This window comes from Garra rufa, chromosome 1, assembly GCF_049309525.1.
Source record: "Garra rufa chromosome 1, GarRuf1.0, whole genome shotgun sequence".
NCBI classification, from domain to species: Eukaryota; Metazoa; Chordata; class Actinopteri; order Cypriniformes; family Cyprinidae; genus Garra; species Garra rufa.
This window is the reverse complement of record NC_133361.1, coordinates 93,327,344-93,349,554: the sequence shown is the minus strand read 5'-3', so window position 1 is coordinate 93,349,554 and position 22,211 is coordinate 93,327,344. Positions and strand designations below refer to the sequence as shown.

The following is a 22,211-nucleotide window of genomic DNA, read 5'->3' as shown; positions in this document are numbered from 1 at the left end:
AAATAAGGAGGACAATTAGGAAAAGAAGAATAAGATGTATAAATAAATTACTTGTTAAAGAGAGGAAATGAAGAAAATAATTAAATATCAATATAATCAAGTAAATAAATAGATGAAAACAGTGCGTTCAGGAGGCATATGTCAAACTTACACCAAGGTACTGTATTTTAACATGAGAACGGCAAAAACCAGTGGTTCTCAAACTGGGGTATGGGAGGGGATGGAGGGGTACGAAAAACAAGAGGCTGAGCTTTGGCATTTATTCAATTCTACCCCAAATTAAGGTTAAGGTGATGAGTAGGCATAAATCAGGTTGTTGTGTTTCCCATGCATTGATTTATTTGTGGCGACTCAAATATCATACATCATGACCACAATATCAAAACTGACCACAACAAATAGATTTTCCAAAAGATTTTTTACTGATTTTTGTGTAAAAAGTATACACAGTAGAGATCTGAAATTTTGAATATGATCTATTGGGTATATTACCCAGCACATAGATTTTTTTCAGACAAATCTGAGGAGGTCAGGTGGGGAACTTTTCCAAAATTTGATGATTCCAGTTGGAATGACCCATTTGAGACACCCTTATTAATAAGTAAAGGTTTCTCAAATTACATGCAACACCTCTTACAGTTGCTTAATACAGCAGTCCTCGTGCCCCAAGGCTCTGCATATTTTGTGTGTACCTCTTATTACATTTAACATTTGTTCCATATGAACGTAAGTGCCCTGCAAAGTGGACTTCATAGGATATTCCGCGATGATTCCAGTTCGAAGCAACCAAATACGTTTCATTTAAAGGTCATTAAAGCGTGCAAGACATAAATTTAAATTGTATTTATTTATACAGGTCCTTTTCCAAAAATTAGCATATTGTGATAAAGTTCATTATTTTCTGTAATGTACTGATAAACATTAGACTTTCATACATTTTAGATTCATTACACACAACTGAAGTAGTTCAAGCCTTTTATTGTTTTAATATTGATGATTTTGGCAAACAGCTCATGAAAACCCAAAATTCTCAAAAAATTAGCATATTTCATCCGAGCAATAAAACAAAAGTGTTTTTAATACAAAAAAGTCAACCTTCAAATAATTACGTTCAGTTATGCACTCAATACTTGGTCGGGAATCCTTTTGCAGAAATGACTGCTTCAATGCGGCGTAGCATGGAGGCAATCAGCCTGTGTCACTGCTGAGGTGTTATGGAGGCTCAGGATGCTTCGATAGCAGCCTTAAGCTCATCCAGAGTGTTGGGTCTTGCGTCTCTCAACTTTCTCTTCACAATATCCCAAAGATTCTCTATGGGGTTCAGGTCAGGAGAGTTGGCAGGCCAATTGAGCACAGTAATACCATGGTCAGTAAACCATTTACCAGTGGTTTTGGCACTAGGAGCAGGTGCCAGGTCATGCCGAAAAATGAAATCTTCATCTCCATAAAGCTTTTCAGCAGATGGAAGCATGAAGTGCTCCAAAATCTCCTGATAGCTAGCTGCATTGACCCTGCCCTTGATAAAACACAGTGGACCAACACCAGCAGCTGACATGGCACCCCAGACCATCACTGACTGTGGGTACTTGACACTGGACTTCAGGCATTTTGGCATTTCCCTCTCCCCAGTCTTCCTCCAGACTCTGGCACCTTGATTTCCGAATGACATGCAAAGTTTGAGCAACAGTCCAGTGCTGATTCTCTTTAGCCCAGGTCAGGCGCTTCTGCCGCTGTTTCTGGTTCAAAAGTGGCTTGACCTGGGGAATGCGGCACTTGTAGCCCATTTCCTGAACACGCCTGTACACAGTGGCTCTGGATGTTTCTACTCCAGACTCAGTCCACTGCTTCCGCAGGTCCCCCAAGGTCTGCAGGTGTTTAGAGTTAATTAGTTGATTCAAATGATTAGGTAAATGCCTTGTTTAGAGATCCTTTTCATGATATGCTAATTTTTTTGAGATAGGAATTTTGAGTTTTCATGAGCTGTATGCCAAAATCATCAATATTAAAACAATAAAAGGCTTGAACTACTGCAGTTGTGTTGTAATGAATCTAAAATATATGAAAGTCTTATGTTTATCAGTACAGAAAATAATGAACTTTATCACAATATGCAAATTTTTGGAAAAGGACCCGTAGATGTCATACTTCACACTTCTCTACTAAGATTTGTCTGTGTTTGAAGACGCTGGCTTAGTTGATATAGGATGTAGTTGTGTATTAGTTTTGACACTTTCACATCTTTGAATGTTTTGATGTCTGTTGTTTTGTGTCATTAAACTGGGGTTAACTTTTACTTGTCTTTTTTCATCTTAGATCTGATGGCCCTGAAAGAGGAGAGTGAAGTACTGAATGAAATGGAAGAGAAAAATCATGATTTCATAAATGGAGAAAAATCTTTTAGTCGTTCCCAGACTGAAACGACTTCCTCAAGAAAAAAGACTAGAAAGACAGGAAGAAGTTATTTCACCTGCCAACAGTGTGTATTAAAAGACACATGAGAGTTCACACAGGAGAGAAACCTTACACCTGCCAACAGTGTGGAAAGAGTTACACTCAACCTGGACACCTTGGAGTCCACATGAGAATTCACACTGGAGAGAAACCTTATTTCTGCGTACAGTGTGGAAAGAGTTTTACTCTAAAAGGAAGCCTTACCAGACACATGAGAATTCACGATCAGCCTTATGTGTGTGATCAGTATGGAAAGAGTTTTGATCAACATGAAAACCTTGAAGTCCATAAGAGAGCTCATAAAGTGAGTCCTTACACATGCTCTGAGTGTGGAAAGAGTTTTAGTCAAAAAAGGTGCTTTGAAGAACACAGGAGAATCCACTCCGGAGAGCAACCCTACACATGCTCTCACTGCGGAAAGAGGTTTATTTATAAAATAAACCTTCAAGACCACATTCGAATTCACACTGGAGAGAAGCCTTTCACTTGCCAGCAATGTGGAAAGAGTTTTACTCAATCTGGAAAGCTTGGAGTCCACATGAGAGTTCACACTGGAGAGAAACCTTACACCTGCCAGCAATGTGGAAGAAGTTTCAGCCAAAAAGGAAACCTTAACAGCCACCTGAGAGTTCACTCTGGGGAAAAGTCAGCTACATGTGATCACTCCCTTGCAAAAACTAACAATGTTTGTTTCATTGTAACCATGGTTTAACTATGGTTTTAGTAATAAAACCATATTAACTACAAAATAAATCATGGTTCTGCGACAGGAAAACTATAGTTTTGTGGTAAAACCATAGTAACTACAAAAGAACTATGGTTTTACTACAGTATTGACAGTGAAACCATAGCAATGATTGAATGAACCATCTATAGCATAACTGTTAAAATTAAATATTGATGTACTTTAATATGTGTGCTAATACTTACCTGGAAGAAACAATTAAGCATGAATTTGTAAACAAACAAAAAATAAATAAATAAAAAATACATACATATAAGAGTGGCATTAGCTGCTCTTCCTCTTTCACATCTGAATTGTTTTGTTTTACTGGGGATTGAGTTGGTCTTGCAGACCCATATCCTTTTAATAATTTCCCAAACAGACAAAAAAAATACATACATATAAACAGTGTTTGATACCTTTAATTAAGCATGATTTTGAAAAGGGAATGAAAATATAAATAAATAAATACAAATATAAAAGAATGGCTTTAGCTGCTCTTCTTCTTTAAAATCTGAATTGTTTTGCTTCCTGGGGATTGAGTTGGTCTGGCAGGGCTTTTTTTTTAACCACTATGCTTTTTTTAGTTCTGTATTTTTATGATGTTTTTGCAACCTGGTCATTTGGCAATACATATTCATAATTTACCTAAGCAATAACAATATGTATACAGTTGTAAGTTCACATGAAGTGCTATTTGGGACAGGACCCACGTCTCCTATAGATCACAGCACCTCATAGCAGACAACATCAAAGCAACAATACACATTTACCACGCGGGGGCCGGCCGTGAATAGTTGTAATTCACTGACAGCCAATCAGATTGTAGCATTTTTGCCAGCTGTCCTTGGTGCTGAATTTTACTGTCCCTGTCCATGGTACTGAAATGCTGCACTAGTTATTCAAAATTTTACATGAGAGGTATGTTAAAATCTACATCAGTTCAGCCTGAAATGTGTATATATTTTTCTGTATAGAGAATGACCATAAAGTATGTAATATCAGTATAATATGTTGCATTATGGGGGCAGCCGTGGCCTAATGGTTAGAGAGTTGGACTTGTAATCCAAAGGTTGCAGGTTCAATTCTCAGGTCCGACATTGTAGGTGGGGGGAGTGAATGTACAGCACTCTCTCCACCCTCAATACCACGGCTGAGGTGAGTCCCTTGAGCAAGGCACCAACTGCTCCCCGGGCGCCGCAGCAATGGCTGCCCACTGCTCCGGGTGTGTGTTCACGGTGTGTGTGTGTGCACTTGGATGGGTTAAATGCAGAGCACAAATTCCTAGTATGGGTCACCTCACTTCCTTTCCTTTCCTTTCCATTCAAAAATGTATCTACAAAATAAACAATTTAACCCACTATTCTAATTGATGATGAGCCAAATAGTGTTTGAAGATTAAATCAGGTGAGACAAGTTCTTTACTTAAAATCAATGTTTTATTAAATTGACTCAAACATGCCTTCAGTGGAATTTAGAGAGTCCTAAAACAAGTGTAAACAAAAAAAGAAGAAAAAAAAAACACAAGTATAACCAAGGAAATTATAGCTGCTGCAAAGCAATGGGAATGGACAAAAAGAACAAGGTCAATTAGATATATGTACACAAGCAAATAACAATCAGTTAGATTAATCAGTACACATTTTACAAACAGTTGCAATTTACCAGAATATGCTCCATTTAGGTCTTATGTGCTAGAATGGATGTTAAGGACAAAAACAATGACCAATTAAAATGTAACTGAAAGGAATGGATGGAGCAACAGAATGGTGCAACATGAAAATAATGGATGATTACAATTAGAATTTCTATTTTCTATTTCTATTTCTGGGCAGTAAATGTATTTTCCTGCCACTCCAGGGATGGCCGTATGGATATGTTGGCTGTGTGGTCCCTGTTTAAGGACTATGTGGCAGAATCTGCACAGGCGGCCTGCTCGAGAACAGCTCCAGCTGCTCATGCCATGGTCATGCTTAGGCAGAAGAACAAGAACGGGTGGCTGAGCTGAGGGAACTAGGAATTAAAAAGAAGTTTAAGATTTAAGAAAGACAAAAAAAAAATGGACAGGGTAAAAATAATTAATTACATGGTTAATATAAATTGCAGAGATAATATGGAAATGATGGAAATAAATAAAATGACTAAAGCAGAGTTAAGACAACATCTTAGTGTCAGAGAAGTTTACAAAATGGAGGGGTTGTCTACATGTTGTTCATTCTTACCATTTTCACCACTGTCCTCAAAGGCAAGTGCTTTGTGTGAAGCGGTGCCAGCAGCACTTGTGCAGAGTTCTGAAACAAAGTACAGTCTTTATGTTTTGCATTTGAACAGGTTATTAGCATCATAGTACGATGACAAATTTTTGTTGTGTTTGTGATAACGATACTAAACTAAATCTGACAGGGTTTCTGCTGGTCTCATCAAATCAAATGTAATACTTTTTATAATGCATTTAATTTTTTTACTGCCACGCACGACCCATATATAAATATTTAACATAAATATATAATAAAAAGGTGATTCTTAACTTATAGGTACTTTTTTTATTCTTTGGTAATTTTTTTTTTTTTGACAAATTCCTCTTCCTTTGTTAAGCTAAAATTAAAACCACCTTAAAAAATTTTTTACTACTTTACTATTATGATTTTTCCATACTTTTCAACCTTCTTTTAGGTCTCCTTGTTGCACACCCAGACTTTTAAACTTCAACAATGAAAATACAGTTTATAAATATTACTTATCTGGTAACTATTAATGTACCTGAATTAAGCACTAATAAAATAATAATAATATTATCTCTCACTGAAAAATAATATGTTTCAATCCAGTCATGTTCCAGCATTGGTATGAAGCTTCCCTACAATTACGTTAATTTCATGTCATTTCCACCAACACACACATTTTTTTTAAATATTTCAAAAGGTCTCATCACTCATTAAACATTCATCCACAATTTATGAGATCATGCTCTACTTAATCTAAAAATTCAATATTCATTATCTAATAAGATCTTACCCAAACCAATGTTTAGTTTCAGAGTGTGACAGGTGTACAGTTCATGATTTGGACCTTAGGGCAGTTAATTTGTCTCGTTGACAACTGTATAAATATTTTACAATCTGAAAAATAATGGTAAAACTAGTTACAAAAAATGATCTTAAGATAATTCCTGAGTGACATAAGTTATTCTATTTTTAAACAACTGCTGTATATTGTGATGTGGTGGAAATTACAGTTGTTCATTGCAAAAAAAAAAAGTAAAATATAAACAATTTCTCTTGTAATCTAAGTTTCAGACCTTAAAACTTGACAAACTATTTGGGTCTGTGTAATGTGACTTTCGCAAATATTTATTTTCCTCAGCTTAGTTGAAGAAACGTGCATAAATATATAAATGGTCAAAGGTTTTTAATGTTTAAAAACAATTCTGTTCTGCTCACCAAGGCTTTTTTTTTATTTGATGAATAGAAAGTAAAAAAATAACAGCATTCATTTGAAATAAAATATTTTTTAACATAAAAAATGTCTTTTCACTTTTGATCAAGTAAATTTTTCCTTGGGAAATATTATATATTACTTTCTATTAATCAAATAATCCTGAAAAATAAAATGTATCATGATTTCAACAAAATTGTGAAGCATAAACATATGTGTGTGTATATATTGATCATTAGAAATGTTGCAAATCAGCATTTTGGTGTGACTTTACTAAGGACTGGCATAATGAAGCTATAATTCAAATTGAATCACATAATACAATCACATATAATATCAGTTATATTTTAAAATGCATTCACATAAAAAGTATCATAAATTTAAATGATATATTATATTATATATTATATACTATACTATATATATTACATATTATATAATATAGACTATTCAAAAACATTAAACAATCTTAATGATCCCAAACTTTGACCGGTTATATGTTTTAAATTAAGTGCCATTGAATTTGACAATGCAATGATGATAGTCTTGGATATGTGAGAAAATCTATATAATTTAAACTGCATCCCTTCTAACCTTACTTAAATCAGCATATTCATGATATCTTCCCCCTTAAATTGTTTTCTGCTGATTCATTCAAGAATCAATCAAGTGTCTGTCTTTATGAATGTATCAATGATTCATCGACTCAAAAATTATTTAACTAAAAAAAACAAAAAACGCTGATTTATTCTGTAACAAAACACTAATTATTACTTGTTAATTGAATGACAAATCTGCAATCGTGGTAATGTCCTGAAAACAGCTTTCTCTTTTGGTACACTCACGTTGCTTAACTAGGCTACATCATATGTAATTTTCTTGACTTTAATACTTTTAATGCCCCGCGGAAACCCTGTCTGATCATCAGCCCTACACTAAAATGAAAACATACCTGGAGTTGACTCAGGCCTCTCTGCTGAGGTCTCCTTCACTAGGAACATCAGTTCTGCTGGAAGAGCACAGGTGTCTTCCCCTTTAGGCCTGGAGAGGCTGGAGCTACACAAACGTAAATAGACCAATTATTATATTTATGCAACCAAAATTAACTCAACATTTGATTACATGATCTAGATTACAGTGTTTTTACCATCAACTGGTGATGTCTTCAATCCAGCACTTGTATCAGGAGTTGGTTTGGATAGTGCAGCAGATGGAACTATAACATACAAAACCATCAGTCATTTCAGAGCTTACAATATATGCTAGTAATAGTATAGTGTTGGTGTTAGTAGGAACAAAAACAGCCATATGTTTCCTTCTCCTGCCTGTCATAGATTTAAAATGCTTACATTTACACACTGTGTACCTTGAGACCATCTTACAGTTTTTTTCAGTCGCTAACAAGCGTTTGTCTAAACAGTTGTCACATTTTCAAAACTCTAAACACAATTAGCACAGCATCGGTCTTTTGGGGCCATACCATTCACACATTTCATGTCGTTTTCACCCAATATGGAGTCAGTGAACACATTTCCACAGTGCTTACATTTTCTTAACAAACAAGCTATACCTACCAACAAAATTATGGATTGTTTTTGTAGTATTTACGAATGTTAACACAACATCCCACAAAAGCAAAAACAATGTTTCAAACCTTAGATACAGTATAAAAACCTGTATCCTGTAAAAAAAGTATGAATTACAGTTTTTCAATCGCTAACAAGCGCTTACCCATATTTCAGATACTTTTTCTAAACTCTTAAGACAGACTCACATCTACAAAACATAATTGGCCAAAGGGATAATTTTCGTCTCAAAAATACATGCATCTCTCACTGCATCTGCTCTTCTCGCTGCATCTCTCACTGCATCTGCATCTCTCACTGCTTTTCTCACTGCATCTGCATCTCTCACTGCATCTCTCACTGCATCTGCTCCTCTCACTGTATCTGCTCTTCTCGCTGCATCTCTCACTGCATCTGCATCTCTCACTGCATCTCTCACTGCTTTTCTCACTGCATCTCTCACTGCATCTCTCACTGCATCTGCTCCTCTCACTGCATCTCTCACTGCTCCTGCATCACTGCATCTCTCACTGCATCTCTCACTGCATCTCTCACTGCTCCTGCATCACTGCATCTCTCACTGCATCTCTCACTGCATCTCTCACTGCATCTCTCACTGCATCACTCACTGCTCCTCTCACTGCATCTCTCACTGCATCTGCTCCTCTCACTGCATCTCTCACTGCTCCTGCATCTCTCACTGCTCCTCTCACTGCATCTCTCACTGCATATAGCTAGGTATAGCTTGTCTGTTAAGAAAATGTAAGCATTGTGTAAATGTGTTCACTGACTCCATATTGGGTGAAAACGACATGAAATGTGTGAATGGTATGGCCACAAAAGACCGATGCTGTGTTTAGAGTTTTGAAAATGTGACAACTGTTTGGACAAACGCTTGTTAGCGACTGAAAAAAACTGTAATAATTGAATGACAGTGGTGATAAGTTTCTGGATGTACTATAAATTCAATATATGATTACCACATAAGATATGTCTCAACTCACAAACAAATGATTCATGTTCATTCATGTATTTCATTCACTTTCTATTGCATTGAATTATCATCATTTCCTGAAATGTGGCATGTGAAATGATCATGCTTAACATACTAAACATACAGTACTTTATATTTCTTTTATTTGTTTGTTGTTTATGTGATTTACAATATTTGATGTACTATAAACTATAAAGCAAAACAAGTCAAATTATTTTATTTAGCACCGCAAGTGGAATTTATTTGATTTCAATTCTCTTTCCTGACATTCCAATTCCAAATCCAATTCCATTCCAGGAAGTGAACTGGAATTTACCATTCATTCTCAATTCAATTCATGAATGGCCCTAATCCTGTTTGGAAACATGTGGCCTAACCCTGAAGATCGCAGAGATTGGATACATTAATTTTGTGCTTTTTTAAGTTCGTTTTAGCTATATAAGTAAAACTTAATTAAATCCCACAGACATGACAAACCAATGTACTATCCTAAACACTACTCACTAGTCTGAGCAGGAGGAGCAAACTGACTCAGTGAACAAGCCTGCATTCAAGTGTTAATACCCAATGAAACATGAATGCAGAACAAAAATGCATACTTACCCTCATTGTAGTTGGTATCAATTCATCATGGCACGAATTCATAGTCCTTAAGACAGTTAGTATAATGCACATTCTCCCTGGGAAGAACAGCACTTTTTTCTGCATCTTGATCTACCATGAAAGAAAAACTGAATTTTAGGTTTATTTGTCAAAACCAATCAAACTCTTTGCACTGTTATGTTATAACATATATGCCCTTTACGTTGCGCAAGTAAATGCACACACATACGGTCTGAGATAAAGTTATCAAATCAACTGTAAACATCTATAAATATTATTCCCTGTCATGCACAAGACTAGTTTTCTTTTTCAGAATATTCCTTTTATTATTAGTAGTGTATATAAAAATAATTAAGGAATATTCTGTCTTGTGCATGACAGGGAATACTATTTAGATATTTTTACAGATGGTTTGGTAGCTTTATCTCAAAAGGTTATGTTGTTTAATGGATGTGTATTATTTCACACATTGAAAGTTGTAAAATTATTATAAAGCCCATACATTTGTTTCTAAAATTAGGCTATTAAGCCTTGTGCAACGTAAAGGACATATATTAAAGTCTACCTTATCTAATTTGCACAAAGGATTTACAGCAGTAAGCTACCTTAGACAGTGCAATGTGTATCTGCGAGTTATCAACACATTACTACTGAAATATATGCCATACATAGCTTATTTAACATCACCAAATGAAAACCATTCACATAAACGTAAAAAAAAAACATTCATTCATTATTTAGCTCGTATTTACCACAAGCCAAACAAGTGATGTCATGGTAACTAAACGGATAGTTTAACCGAATGACATAAGTACTGTACACATGAACATATAAAACGATCATGTTCATTCATAACTTTGTGTGCAAATCAACCTTTGATGATATAATAGTAAACAAAAGCAGACAGCGTAAAGTTTAGTGACGACCAATGGAGCGAAGCAGGCGTTTTCGCTCAACAACTAATTGGATATCATTATTAATGGCAGGGGCGTTGCTAGGGTCAGAAGAGATAAGGGGCTTAGCCTCTAAGAAGTACCCCAACCCCCCCCCCCCCCCCAAAAAAAAAAAAAACAGCTCTACTTCACCCCGCTGCCTCCCACCAACTCATGGATTATTTGCAAGGCAGTTACATCATTTTATAAATGATTAATAAATAACAAACCAATACATATGGTACTCTCATTTATTGAATTTTGAACACACTGTATGAACAAAACACAGTTCTTATTATCAGTACTCTTGTTGTCTGTATTCGTTATAACATTAACCTTTGCTTCTCTTCTTGACCAGTCTGTCTGCCTGTTTTGTTTATTATTCTTCCTATTTGTTTATTTCTCACTTCTGTCTGTCCGTTAATCATCCACTTTTTGACTGTTCTCTTGTTTTGCCTTCCGACTCTCTCTCTCTCGCTCTCTCTCTCTATATATACACCTTTATATGTTCTTTGTCCTTCTTATCTGGCATTTTAATTGCATTTCTCATTGTCTGTGAATTGTCTATCATTGTCTTTGTCGTCTTTCCTCTATTGCTGTTTGTATTGTCTTTCACAGCAATATTTAAATTTTTGTCTCTTATTTTTTAGGTGGAAGAATCAGTGTGTGTCTCCTTGACTTGAGTGTAGCAAATCTGTCGATTACTCTTCCTGGCTCAATTGAGTTAACAGAATCTTTTTCAATTGAAAGAACAGCAAGGTTGTGTAGTCTTTCCTGACCCATAGTTCGCCTCAACCATGTGTGCAGGCGTCTCAGGGCACTAAATGATCATTCACATGTACAGCTGCTGACAGGCAGTGTTAGTACAATCTGAAAAAGTTTTTTGATAGAGGGGAACATGTCACAGTCCAGCAGACGGTATACACTGAGTATATCTGGAATGCTACCTTCTTCATTCTTTTTTGCCAGGTAATGTTTTGCCACATAGATTTCTTCTGCACGAAGCTCTATGTTGTAGTGCAGTGCAACTTCATTGAGCAGATCCTGTGACAAGAAGGTTACTGAAGATGGATGACAGGCCTGTACACCCTTCAGAATACTATCTCCTACACTTGAAAACCTTTGACTGAGCTCACTAATCATCCGATCCACACAAGGGAAGTATAGATGTCTCTTCAGATTGTCGGAGCTTCCTAGATCAGTACCAACAGCACCACAAGTTGATTCAACAACAAATTCTTTCATTCGCTTTTGTTTGCGTCGAGGAGATGAGGATTGACCATCACTGCCATTTGCCTGGCAAATAGCCTTTGCTCTGTTGTACAGGCTCTGTGCCATTTCATCAGTTCGTTTTGCCTTCAGCGTGTTGCAGACAGCTTCTTTGTACATTACAGCTTCAGCCAAATCCAGACTTACTCTTTGCAGATATTTGTGCAACCCATCTGTAATGGACAACAGACACTCAAACATTACCATCATGTAGACCACAGAAAACTTGCACAACTTCATCCTGAGGCCTACTGCAACAGGTGTTCCAATTTCTTCAAGACACGTTAAGACAGCACTGTAGTTTTCAAGCATTGCGGTAACAGATGCAAGCTGGCAGGACCAGCGAGTTCTTGAAAGTTGAGCAAGTTCATGGCCAGGTAGACCAAGCTGTTTTTGTACAGCAATCAGCTTCTCATGGTTTACTAGAGAGGTGTTGAAAAATGTGTAAACACATTCTAGGCAGTCAAAAAAATCTGCTGCTTCTTGAACCGCCCTGCATGTGTAACACAACACAAGGTTTAGTTGATGTGCGTAGCAGTGTATGTAAATAGCTTCTGGGTGATTGGCTCGGAATAGAGCCTGCACACCACCAGATGCGCCGCTCATCACAGACGCACCGTCATACGTCTGAGCTACACATGTCAGATTTCCCAACTCATTGGCATCAAGCAGTGCTTCAATTGTGTTTGTGATTGTCTTGCATCAAAAACTTTTAGTTCTTGAAGGCCCAGGAAACGTTCCACCACTTTACCATCTGAGTTTACATATCGTACACAGACAGCTAATTGTTCCGTCTTACCATCTCTGGCCTCATCTGCCATTACAGCATACATGCCAGATAACTTAATTTCCTTTCTGATCTCCTCAGTAACCTCTTCAGCAAAGCTCTGAATGAATTCATTTTGAGAGATTGGAGAGAGATATGTTGAATTAGATGCAGCTGTGTAATTCTGAAGGAATGGATCAAACTGAGACAGTAGTTTGAAGCACTCTAAAAAATTTCCTTGATTTGCACTGCTCTCTTTTTCACTATGCCCACGAAATGGTATATCTTGTCTTGCTAGAAATCCTGTTATTGCAACAATGCGACGTAGGTATTCACGCCTTTCCTGGATTTCATTTATACTGGCTGAGTGCAGTTGCATGCATATATCACCATGCTCTTTTGTACTCTTGAAGCCTTGCCATGAGGCCATGCTGGCACCGTGAACAGCGGTTTTTTCATGTTCTCTGAATGAACTGAGGGCTTTCTTCCAATTTTTGTAGCCCTGATTCTGCAGTCGGTCACTGTTGATTCGAGTATGTTGTTTTCCAAAAAGGCGACAGCAGTAGCAAAATGCTGCATCTTTTTCTACTGAGTACTCAAGCCAGACAAAACTGTCATACCATTTTGAATTGAATGCTCTCATTTGAAACTTAAAATAGCTCATTGGATATTGGGCAAGTTTCACTTGTTTAGGACCTGTATCAAGGTCACCTAGGTCATCCTGGTCTTTTCTGGCTCTCCCTACGTCATCTCCTGTTCTTTCTGCAGTCTCATTCTCTTCCCTTAACCTCACAATTTGATCTACAAAGTACAAATTTGAGATGCTTAGCATGTCACATGAATAGCCTTTTTAACATGAGAGACAGTGCCTTGCGAAATTATTCATACGCCTTCATTTTTTTTTCACATTTTGTTATGTTGCTGCCTCATGTTAAACTACTTTAAATTACTTTTTTCCCCACATCAATCTACACTCCCTACTCCATAATGGAAAAGCAAAAAAAAAAAAAAATGTTTTTAACATTTGTGCAAATTTATTAAAAATAAAAAACTGACTTTCTGGGAAATTTTCTGGGACGCTCGAAATTTAGCTCAGCATTGATATTGCTTCTAGATGTTCCTACACTTGGAGTGGAGTTAAACTGTGGCAAATTCATTTGAATGAGTCTGATTTAGAAAGACACACACCTCTCAGAAAAGGTCTAACAGCTGAAAAATGCATATCAGAGCAAAAAACAAGTCCTGAGGTCAAGATAACTGCCTGTAGAGCTCAGTGACAGACTTGCGTTAAGGCAATGATCTAGAAAAGAGTTCAGAAACAAATCTGCTGCATTGAAGGTTGACAGAAGCATTCTCCATAATGGAAGACGACTGGAACAACTAGGACTCTATAAAATGTCCAAGCTGACAGAGATGGAGAGGTGAAAAGGTCAAAAGGCAAAGAATGGCAGATAATTGCCAAATGCAGATGTGCAAAGCTCACATCAGACCCAAAAACACTTGAGGCTGTAAAGCGCTTCAACTATGTACTGAGTTAATACTTATGCAATGTACTTATTTCAGTGTTTTATTTGTAATACATTTGTAAAATGTACACTCCATACACCATAATAATGACAAAGCAAAACCCAGATTTGCAAATTTTACAAATTTATGAGCTAGAGCTAAATTTGCTGAGCTAAATTTCGAGTGTCCCAGAAAAGGGTATCAATACTAATGCAACGGGATCTTTTCAGTTTTTTATTTTTAATAAATTTGCACAAATGTTAAAAACCTATTTTTTTGCTTTGCCATTATAGAGTAGGGAGTGTAGATTGATGTGGGGAAAAAGTAATTTAAAGTAGTTTAACATTAGACAGCAACATAACAAAATGTGAAAAAAATGAAGGGATATGAATAATTTCGCAAGGCACTGTATATAATTTTCTTAGTGTTTTTTTTTTTTTTTATTCTTGAAACCACACCAGTAAATATTTGGTGAAGGTTTGGTAATATACTATTAGTCATCAATACACATCAATATGAAAATTTTAACTGCAAGTTAATGACTTGGGTTTAAGCTTTAGGTTAATTGTTATTACTTAGCATGCTGATTTACCATTGAATTGTGAGCGGTGAGTACCTTCTGAATCCTGACCCTCACTGACCACATCTTTGATGCTTGATCTCTCTAAAATAGAGTTTAAAAGTGGGTGATGGAAGAAATTACAGATAATTTGTTTACATTACATATTGGTAAATTACCAACTAGAGCATAATTTTGGATAAACTGTGAACTCATAAAGACAATGTATTGAACAATTCTCTTTTCAGTAGTCACTTTTAATAGTAGCATTCCAGTCACATTTCAGTGGATCACTTTCAAAAGGTGATCAACACTAATTTGATTACTGCAGTCAACATCAATGTTTATATCTGAACTACAAATTTTTATTCCAGCACTGCTGTGATTGTTTGTAGCACAGAAATAATGTATGGTTAAAGACTAAAGCTTTTTCATAACTTTATAAATAGATGACAACTGCTCTCTCTAAGTCAAATACAGGTTTAAATGTTTTGCTGTGATCGTATGCTTGATAAAGTTTTAAAAGACAAATCATTATCTTTTAGAAATAGGATAGAGTGGGTTTTTGAGATGACAATCTTTTAACAATTAATTGTGAAGCTCTGTGACCAACTTGTAACACCAAAAAAGAAAAAAAAACACATTGATAACCTACTTTTCATTTACTAGTCTGTCATGAGTCATATCATACCTCTTGAGCCTCCTATCTCCTCCTGATTTGCAGTGTCTGTTTGTTTTTTGAAAAATGTTGTAATTTTCTGCATGTCTTCATATCTGAAAACATGATTTATTTTATAGTGTGAGTTGTTAGCCAATGTGATACAAAGCTACAAACATGTTCATTTGGAAAGAGTGATTAACTGAGGTGTAGTGTTGTCAAGATACTGGAATTTCTAAATTCAATACTTTGAAAAATATGGATATTCAATAGGCTATTTTTGATACAATAAAAAAATGCCACAACATTAAGGTCATAACATTTAAATTTTTTATTGAAAGATAACATAACAATGCTAAATCTATGCTAGAAATATGTTTACTTCAAATTTCTTTAGAGGGATTTGTAATTGAATGCTAACTGACATAGCAAGTTACAGTAGAATATAGCTATACAATAATAAGCTAGATGCATGAACTCACTGTCAAGAGAGAAGAGCGAAAAAGTTTTAGATATTAAACCATTTTAGATATTTAAGTATTGATTAACAGGCGTTAGAGCTGGGCAATATGGCCTAAAAATAAAATCCCAGATACTTTCAACATGTGAAGAAACCCCAGGGTTTCCACAATATATATGGGCACAATATATTTTGCAATATACATTGCAACTGCATCATTGATTGCTCTCCACCAGGTCCAATTCTTATCATACCAGACACAGTAAATTTTTGTAAGACAAATAAATATGAGATGGGAGGAAAATATATATTTCCATGCTTTTCTCTTGCAGTCATATCGTTTATAAAAATATAAAATTTGGAATACAAAAATATTAAAGATTTAAATAACTGAACAGATCATCCAGCAGGTAGTGGTAAGACACTGATTTAATTACTGAATCACATCGTTCATTTGATTCGTTCGAACAGTTGGTTCATTCAAAATAAGGCAAGTTGCTGTCTTTATGAATGGGAAATTGAATCATCTCACTAGATTCGTTTAAAACGCACGTTTCATTCATAAACAAATCACACTGTGATTGAGTGGAGATGCAGCTCAGTTGTGACTTGTTTCAAACTCCTTTTGACGACGGAATTGAGAAAAATCAGCCAATTGTGTTATAGTCAGACAATTTAAGTCACTTAATAATAACTTCTTGTTTATTTAACTGTTGTATTAAATCAATATAAATAATATAACACGTTATGTGTCTTCCGTGCTTTTCTGAATACAAATATATTGTAGTGTATTTCTAATATGCGCGGGGGAGGGCGGAGCCCATTCGGAACTGCTGGAGCCCAGAGAGGAGCGTCGGCGGATGTTAAAGAGAAAACCAATTTTCATTCAAACAAATCGATGTAAACTACACACTCGAGTTAATCGATAAAATCCATTTATCGCCCAGCACTAATAGGCCTATCGAAAAATCTAAAATGCTAATGAGGTGTAGCAAGCTAGCATATAAGCCAACCATTTCTGATTTAACTATTACAGTAACAGATGTGACTGGCTATATCATATCTAGATATCGATATCATATATAGCAAAGCTAGTACAATTTACGTTTTTATGAATAATGCGCGTTATTTACATTAATATGACGCACAATTTATTGATTACAGTTATTTTGTTTCACCAAAACTACACACATTTTAGACTGAAAACAAATATTAAGCTTCATCAACTATTCAGTTTCGCGGAACAGTTGTATTATTACCTCATCTGCTCCTCAAAATAATGAATGAATGACGACAGTGCAGTGGCGGGATTTTTTTAACACTTGCCGTCTGACAACAGTCCCACCTGCCGGTAGAAACAGGTACTGCAGAACAGCTGATTATAGAAATACCCACACAAAAGCTGCGATCAGTGGAATGCGCGTGATGTAAACGGTAATCTGTCACAACCAGACTGCTTTTCATTATGGACAGGCGAATTTTAAGTACTTGAATAAAAAAGTAAATGTTATACAACCTATTATATTTTAAGTGCAACATATTCCAAAAGATCAGGGGCTTTTGACAATATATCAGGGGCTTAAGCCCCCAAAGCCCCCCCCTCGCAACGCCACTGATTAATGGCACCAAAAACGTAAGCTATAAGGTAATAAATACAAATAAAGTAGCTTACCTTTGATAGATGTGCTGAATAAAATGAACGTGGCAGATCTTCACTGAGTGTATTTCACGCTCTGAGTCGGTATGAAAATGGCGACTTCAAACTTCCCGGGGAGACGAAACACGGAAGAGCGCCACAAAAGCGTTAGTGGACAAAAGAATATTGCATCCGTAGTGGTTTAGCACTACCATTGAGAATGAATGGGAAACGGTTTAGGGCCGTTTAGCTAAACTATCCACGGCTGCCGCACGGGAGATTCTTTAAAATGAGCCTTGAAGGCCAAGCCTGATTTGCTAGAAGGAGCTCCAAACTTTGCATATTGACCCAACCCCCCTTTCCCTGGATTTGACGTGTAACAGTTACGCACCATTACTAAATCCAGGGCAATGTGAAGGCCGAAGTTCTCCCAGCCGAGCATTGGTGGTTCAGTGGTAGAATTCTCGCCTGCCACGCGGGAGACCCGGGTCCGATTCCCGGCCAATGCAGGAATGGAGTCCTTTTAATTAAGTTGTGTGTGTGCTTGCATGTGTGTAAGGTTCTTTAAAATGAAGCCTGATTTACTTGAAGGAGCTCCAACCTTTGCATACCGACCCACCCCCGTTCCCTGCCGAATCTTTTCAGAAACTCATTAGTCCGTCTATATTCGTCAAATGCCTATAAAACTTGTTCACTTTATCTATAGGTTGACGAAGTTTAGCAGTGGGCAATATACTCGTAAATGCGGTGTTAATTCCAAACGTTCTCCCTCCTTTCCGAGCATTGGTGGTTCAGTGGTAGAATTCTAGCAGTGGGCGATATGATCCACGTAAATGCGATGTTACTGCCACATGATTTCCCATCCTTTTTTTTCATGTTCCCATTATGAAAAGTAAAAAAAATAGTAATAATAGTAAAGTGGTCCAAATGAGGACCCCCTGTAATGTGTAGCATTCAAGATATTGGGAGACTCAATAAGATCAAGGCAGGTTGATTTGTTTTTTTTCATGGAGTAGTGGCTCCTTATGCTGATGTCGGTGAAGTCAAGTCGGCTGGGGGCGAAGAACAGTGGTTACAGCTCCTCGTTAGTATAGTGGACAGTATCTCCGCCTGTCACGCGGAAGACCGGGGTTTGATTCCCCGACGGGGAGACCCAGCTCTTTGCTGCTGCTGAACGACTCATCCAAAAGATTTTGGTGCTGACATAGGTCACAGAAGGAGTTCTGCTTCAACGTCAGCCAGAGCCAAAACAAATGCGTTGGCTAGGAATCGAACACGGGTCAACTGCTTGGAAGGCAGCTATGCTCACCACTATACCACCAACGCAAGTGCCCGAATCCAGCTTTTAGCCATCTGAAAAGAATGCTTGAATTGCACAAGTCACTGATAGGGCAAAAGGAGCTTAAGCCATCTTTGTTTGTATCCCGTCATGTACGAGAGAGTGCTGTCTTTCCATGCGGGCTAAAGAAATCTGGAGCTGCGACGCAGAAAGCGCAAAGTCCGCAAGTACAGAACGTGGTGAGGCGCGCTTCGTTCCACCGCCCATTGGCTGGTGGCCAGTTTTACTCTTGACACTCCAATACAGCTCTGTTGTGAGCAGAAAAGAATGCTGGAAGTACATGAGTCACTGACAGGGCCAAAGTGGCTGAAGCCCAAGGTTTGGATCCCATCATGTCATGAGAGTGCTGTCTTTCCATGCTGGCTGAAAAAAAATGTGAAGTTGCGACACAGGAAGCGCAAAGGCTGCAAACACGGTCCACGAGAAAGCACGCTTTGCTCCAATGCACATTGGTGTGTGGTCAGATTTGGTCTGCTATTGAAACTGCAGTGCAGCTCTGCTGTGAGCAGAGCACCCAAAAATACAGGTCACTCGGAAAGGTTCCCCTCCACGGAAATCTTTAGTAAAAGGCGAAAGATTTATGCGTCTATGAAGAGAAACTCGAGTTGTGTGCCCACGCGCTTGAGCATGTGCGCTCCCTGTGGTAAACCACTATACTCACAAAGGGTAATCTAGGGTGCCGATAAGATTTTCATCTCCCCCTCACTCCAAATGGGAGGAGTAAAAGTTAAAAAGTCTCTTCCATCATCCATTCTCGCCTGCCACACAGGAGGCCTGGCTCTGATTCCCGGGCAAATGCAGGAACAGAGTTCTTTTAAGTAAGGGGTGTGTGTTTGCATGTGTGTGGGATTCTTTAAAATGAGCCTTGAAGGCCAAGCCTGATTTGCTAGAAGGAGCTCCAAACTTTGCATATTGACCCAACCCCCCTTTCCCTGGATTTGACGTGTAACAGTTACGCACCATTACTAAATCCAGGGCAATGTGAAGGCCGAAGTTCTCCCAGCCGAGCATTGGTGGTTCAGTGGTAGAATTCTCGCCTGCCACGCGGGAGACCCGGGTCCGATTCCCAGCCAATGCAGGAACGGAGTCCTTTTAATTAAGTTGTGTGTGTGCTTGCATGTGTGTAAGGTTCTTTAAAATGAAGCCTGATTTACTTGAAGGAGCTCCAACCTTTGCATACCGACCCACCCCCGTTTCCTGCCGAATCTTTTCAGAAACTCATTAGTCCGTCTATATTCGTCAAATGCCTATAAAACTTGTTCACTTTATCTATAGGTTGACGAAGTTTAGCAGTGGGCAATATACTCGTAAATGCGGTGTTAATTCCAAACGTTCTCCCTCCTTTCCGAGCATTGGTGGTTCAGTGGTAGAATTCTAGCAGTGGGCGATATGATCCACGTAAATGCGATGTTACTGCCACATGATTTCCCATCCTTTTTTTTCATGTTCCCATTATGAAAAGTAAAAAAAATAGTAATAATAGTAAAGTGGTCCAAATGAGGACCCCCTGTAATGTGTAGCATTCAAGATATTGGGAGACTCAATAAGATCAAGGCAGGTTGATTTGTTTTTTTTCATGGAGTAGTGGCTCCTTATGCTGATGTCGGTGAAGTCAAGGTGGCTGGGGGCGAAGAACACTGGGTACGGCTCCTCGTTAGTATAGTGGACAGTATCTCCGCCTGTCACGTGGAAGACCGGGGTTCGATTCCCCGACGGGGAGACCCAGCTCTTTGCTGCTGCTGAACGACTCATCCAAAAGATTTTGGTGCTGACAGAGGTCACAGAAGGAGTTCTGCTTCAACGTCAACCAGAGCCAAAACAAATGCGTTGGCCGGGAATCGAACCCGGATCAACTGCTTGGAAGGCAGCTATGCTCACCACTATACCACCAATGCAAGTGTCCGACTACAGCTTTTAGCCATCTGAAAAGAATGCTTGAAATGCACAAGTCACTGATAGGGCAAAAGGAGCTGAAGCCATCTTTGTTTGTATCCCATCATGTACGAGAGAGTGCTGTCTTTCCATGCGGGCTAAAGAAATCTGGAGCTGCGACGCAGAAAGCGCAAAGTCCGCAAGTACAGAACGTGGTGAGGCGCGCTTCGTTCCACCGCCCATTGGCTGGTGGCCAGTTTTACTCTTGACACTCCAATACAGCTCTGTTGTGAGCAGAAAAGAATGCTGGAAGTACATGAGTCACTGACAGGGCCAAAGTGGCTGAAGCCCAAGGTTTGGATCCCATCATGTCATGAGAGTGCTGTCTTTCCATGCTGGCTGAAAAAAAATGTGAAGTTGCGACACAGGAAGCGCAAAGGCTGCAAACACGGTCCACGAGAAAGCACGCTTTGCTCCAATGCACATTGGTGTGTGGTCAGATTTAGTCTGCTATTGAAACTGCAGTGCAGCTCTGCTGTGAGCAGAGCACCCAAAAATACAGGTCACTCGGAAAGGTTCCCCTCCACGGAAATCTTTAGTAAAAGGCGAAAGATTTATGCGTCTATGAAGAGAAACTCGAGTTGTGTGCCCACGCGCTTGAGCATGTGCGCTCCCTGTGGTAAACCACTATACTCACAAAGGGTAATCTAGGGTGCCGATAAGATTTTCATCTCCCCCTCACTCCAAATGGGAGGAGTAAAAGTTAAAAAGTCTCTTCCATCATCCATTCTCGCCTGCCACACAGGAGGCCTGGCTCTGATTCCCGGGCAAATGCAGGAACAGAGTTCTTTTAAGTAAGGGGTGTGTGTTTGCATGTGTGTGGGATTCTTTAAAATGAGCCTTGAAGGCCAAGCCTGATTTGCTAGAAGGAGCTCCAAACTTTGCATATTGACCCAACCCCCCTTTCCCTGGATTTGACGTGTAACAGTTACGCACCATTACTAAATCCAGGGCAATGTGAAGGCCGAAGTTCTCCCAGCCGAGCATTGGTGGTTCAGTGGTAGAATTCTCGCCTGCCACGCGGGAGACCCGGGTCTGATTCCCGGCCAATGCAGGAACGGAGTCCTTTTAATTAAGTTGTGTGTGTGCTTGCATGTGTGTAAGGTTCTTTAAAATGAAGCCTGATTTACTTGAAGGAGCTCCAACCTTTGCATACCGACCAACCCCCGTTCCCTGCCGAATCTTTTCAGAAACTCATTAGTCCGTCTATATTCGTCAAATGCCTATAAAACTTGTTCACTTTATCTATAGGTTGACGAAGTTTAGCAGTGGGCAATATACTCGTCAATGCGGTGTTAATTCCAAACGTTCTCCCTGCTTTCCGAGCATTGGTGGTTCAGTGGTAGAATTCTAGCAGTGGGCGATATGATCCACGTAAATGC

General features: G+C 38.3%; 1 protein-coding gene and 3 non-coding genes across 4 annotated transcripts in view; 2 read left to right on the top strand and 2 right to left on the bottom strand.

Moving 5' to 3' along the window:
• Positions 1–22,211, top strand: part of LOC141322290 (uncharacterized) — a 175,925-nt gene that overhangs the window by 538 nt on the left and 153,176 nt on the right. Inside the window, exons 2-4 of the mRNA XM_073833420.1 lie at positions 2,314–2,457; positions 2,514–2,662; positions 2,906–3,096. Of these exons, the coding sequence (XP_073689521.1) occupies positions 2,314–2,457; positions 2,514–2,662; positions 2,906–3,096 (484 nt within the window). The remainder of the gene's footprint in view (positions 1–2,313; positions 2,458–2,513; positions 2,663–2,905; positions 3,097–22,211) is intronic.
• trnag-gcc (transfer RNA glycine (anticodon GCC)) lies at positions 17,997–18,067 on the top strand. Its single transcript has one exon. It is a non-coding gene; the product is annotated as a tRNA-Gly (tRNA).
• On the bottom strand, positions 19,390–19,505 carry LOC141288192 (U5 spliceosomal RNA). The gene has a single exon (XR_012339634.1). It is a non-coding gene; the product is annotated as a U5 spliceosomal RNA (small nuclear RNA).
• On the bottom strand, positions 21,298–21,413 carry LOC141288187 (U5 spliceosomal RNA). The gene has a single exon (XR_012339633.1). It is a non-coding gene; the product is annotated as a U5 spliceosomal RNA (small nuclear RNA).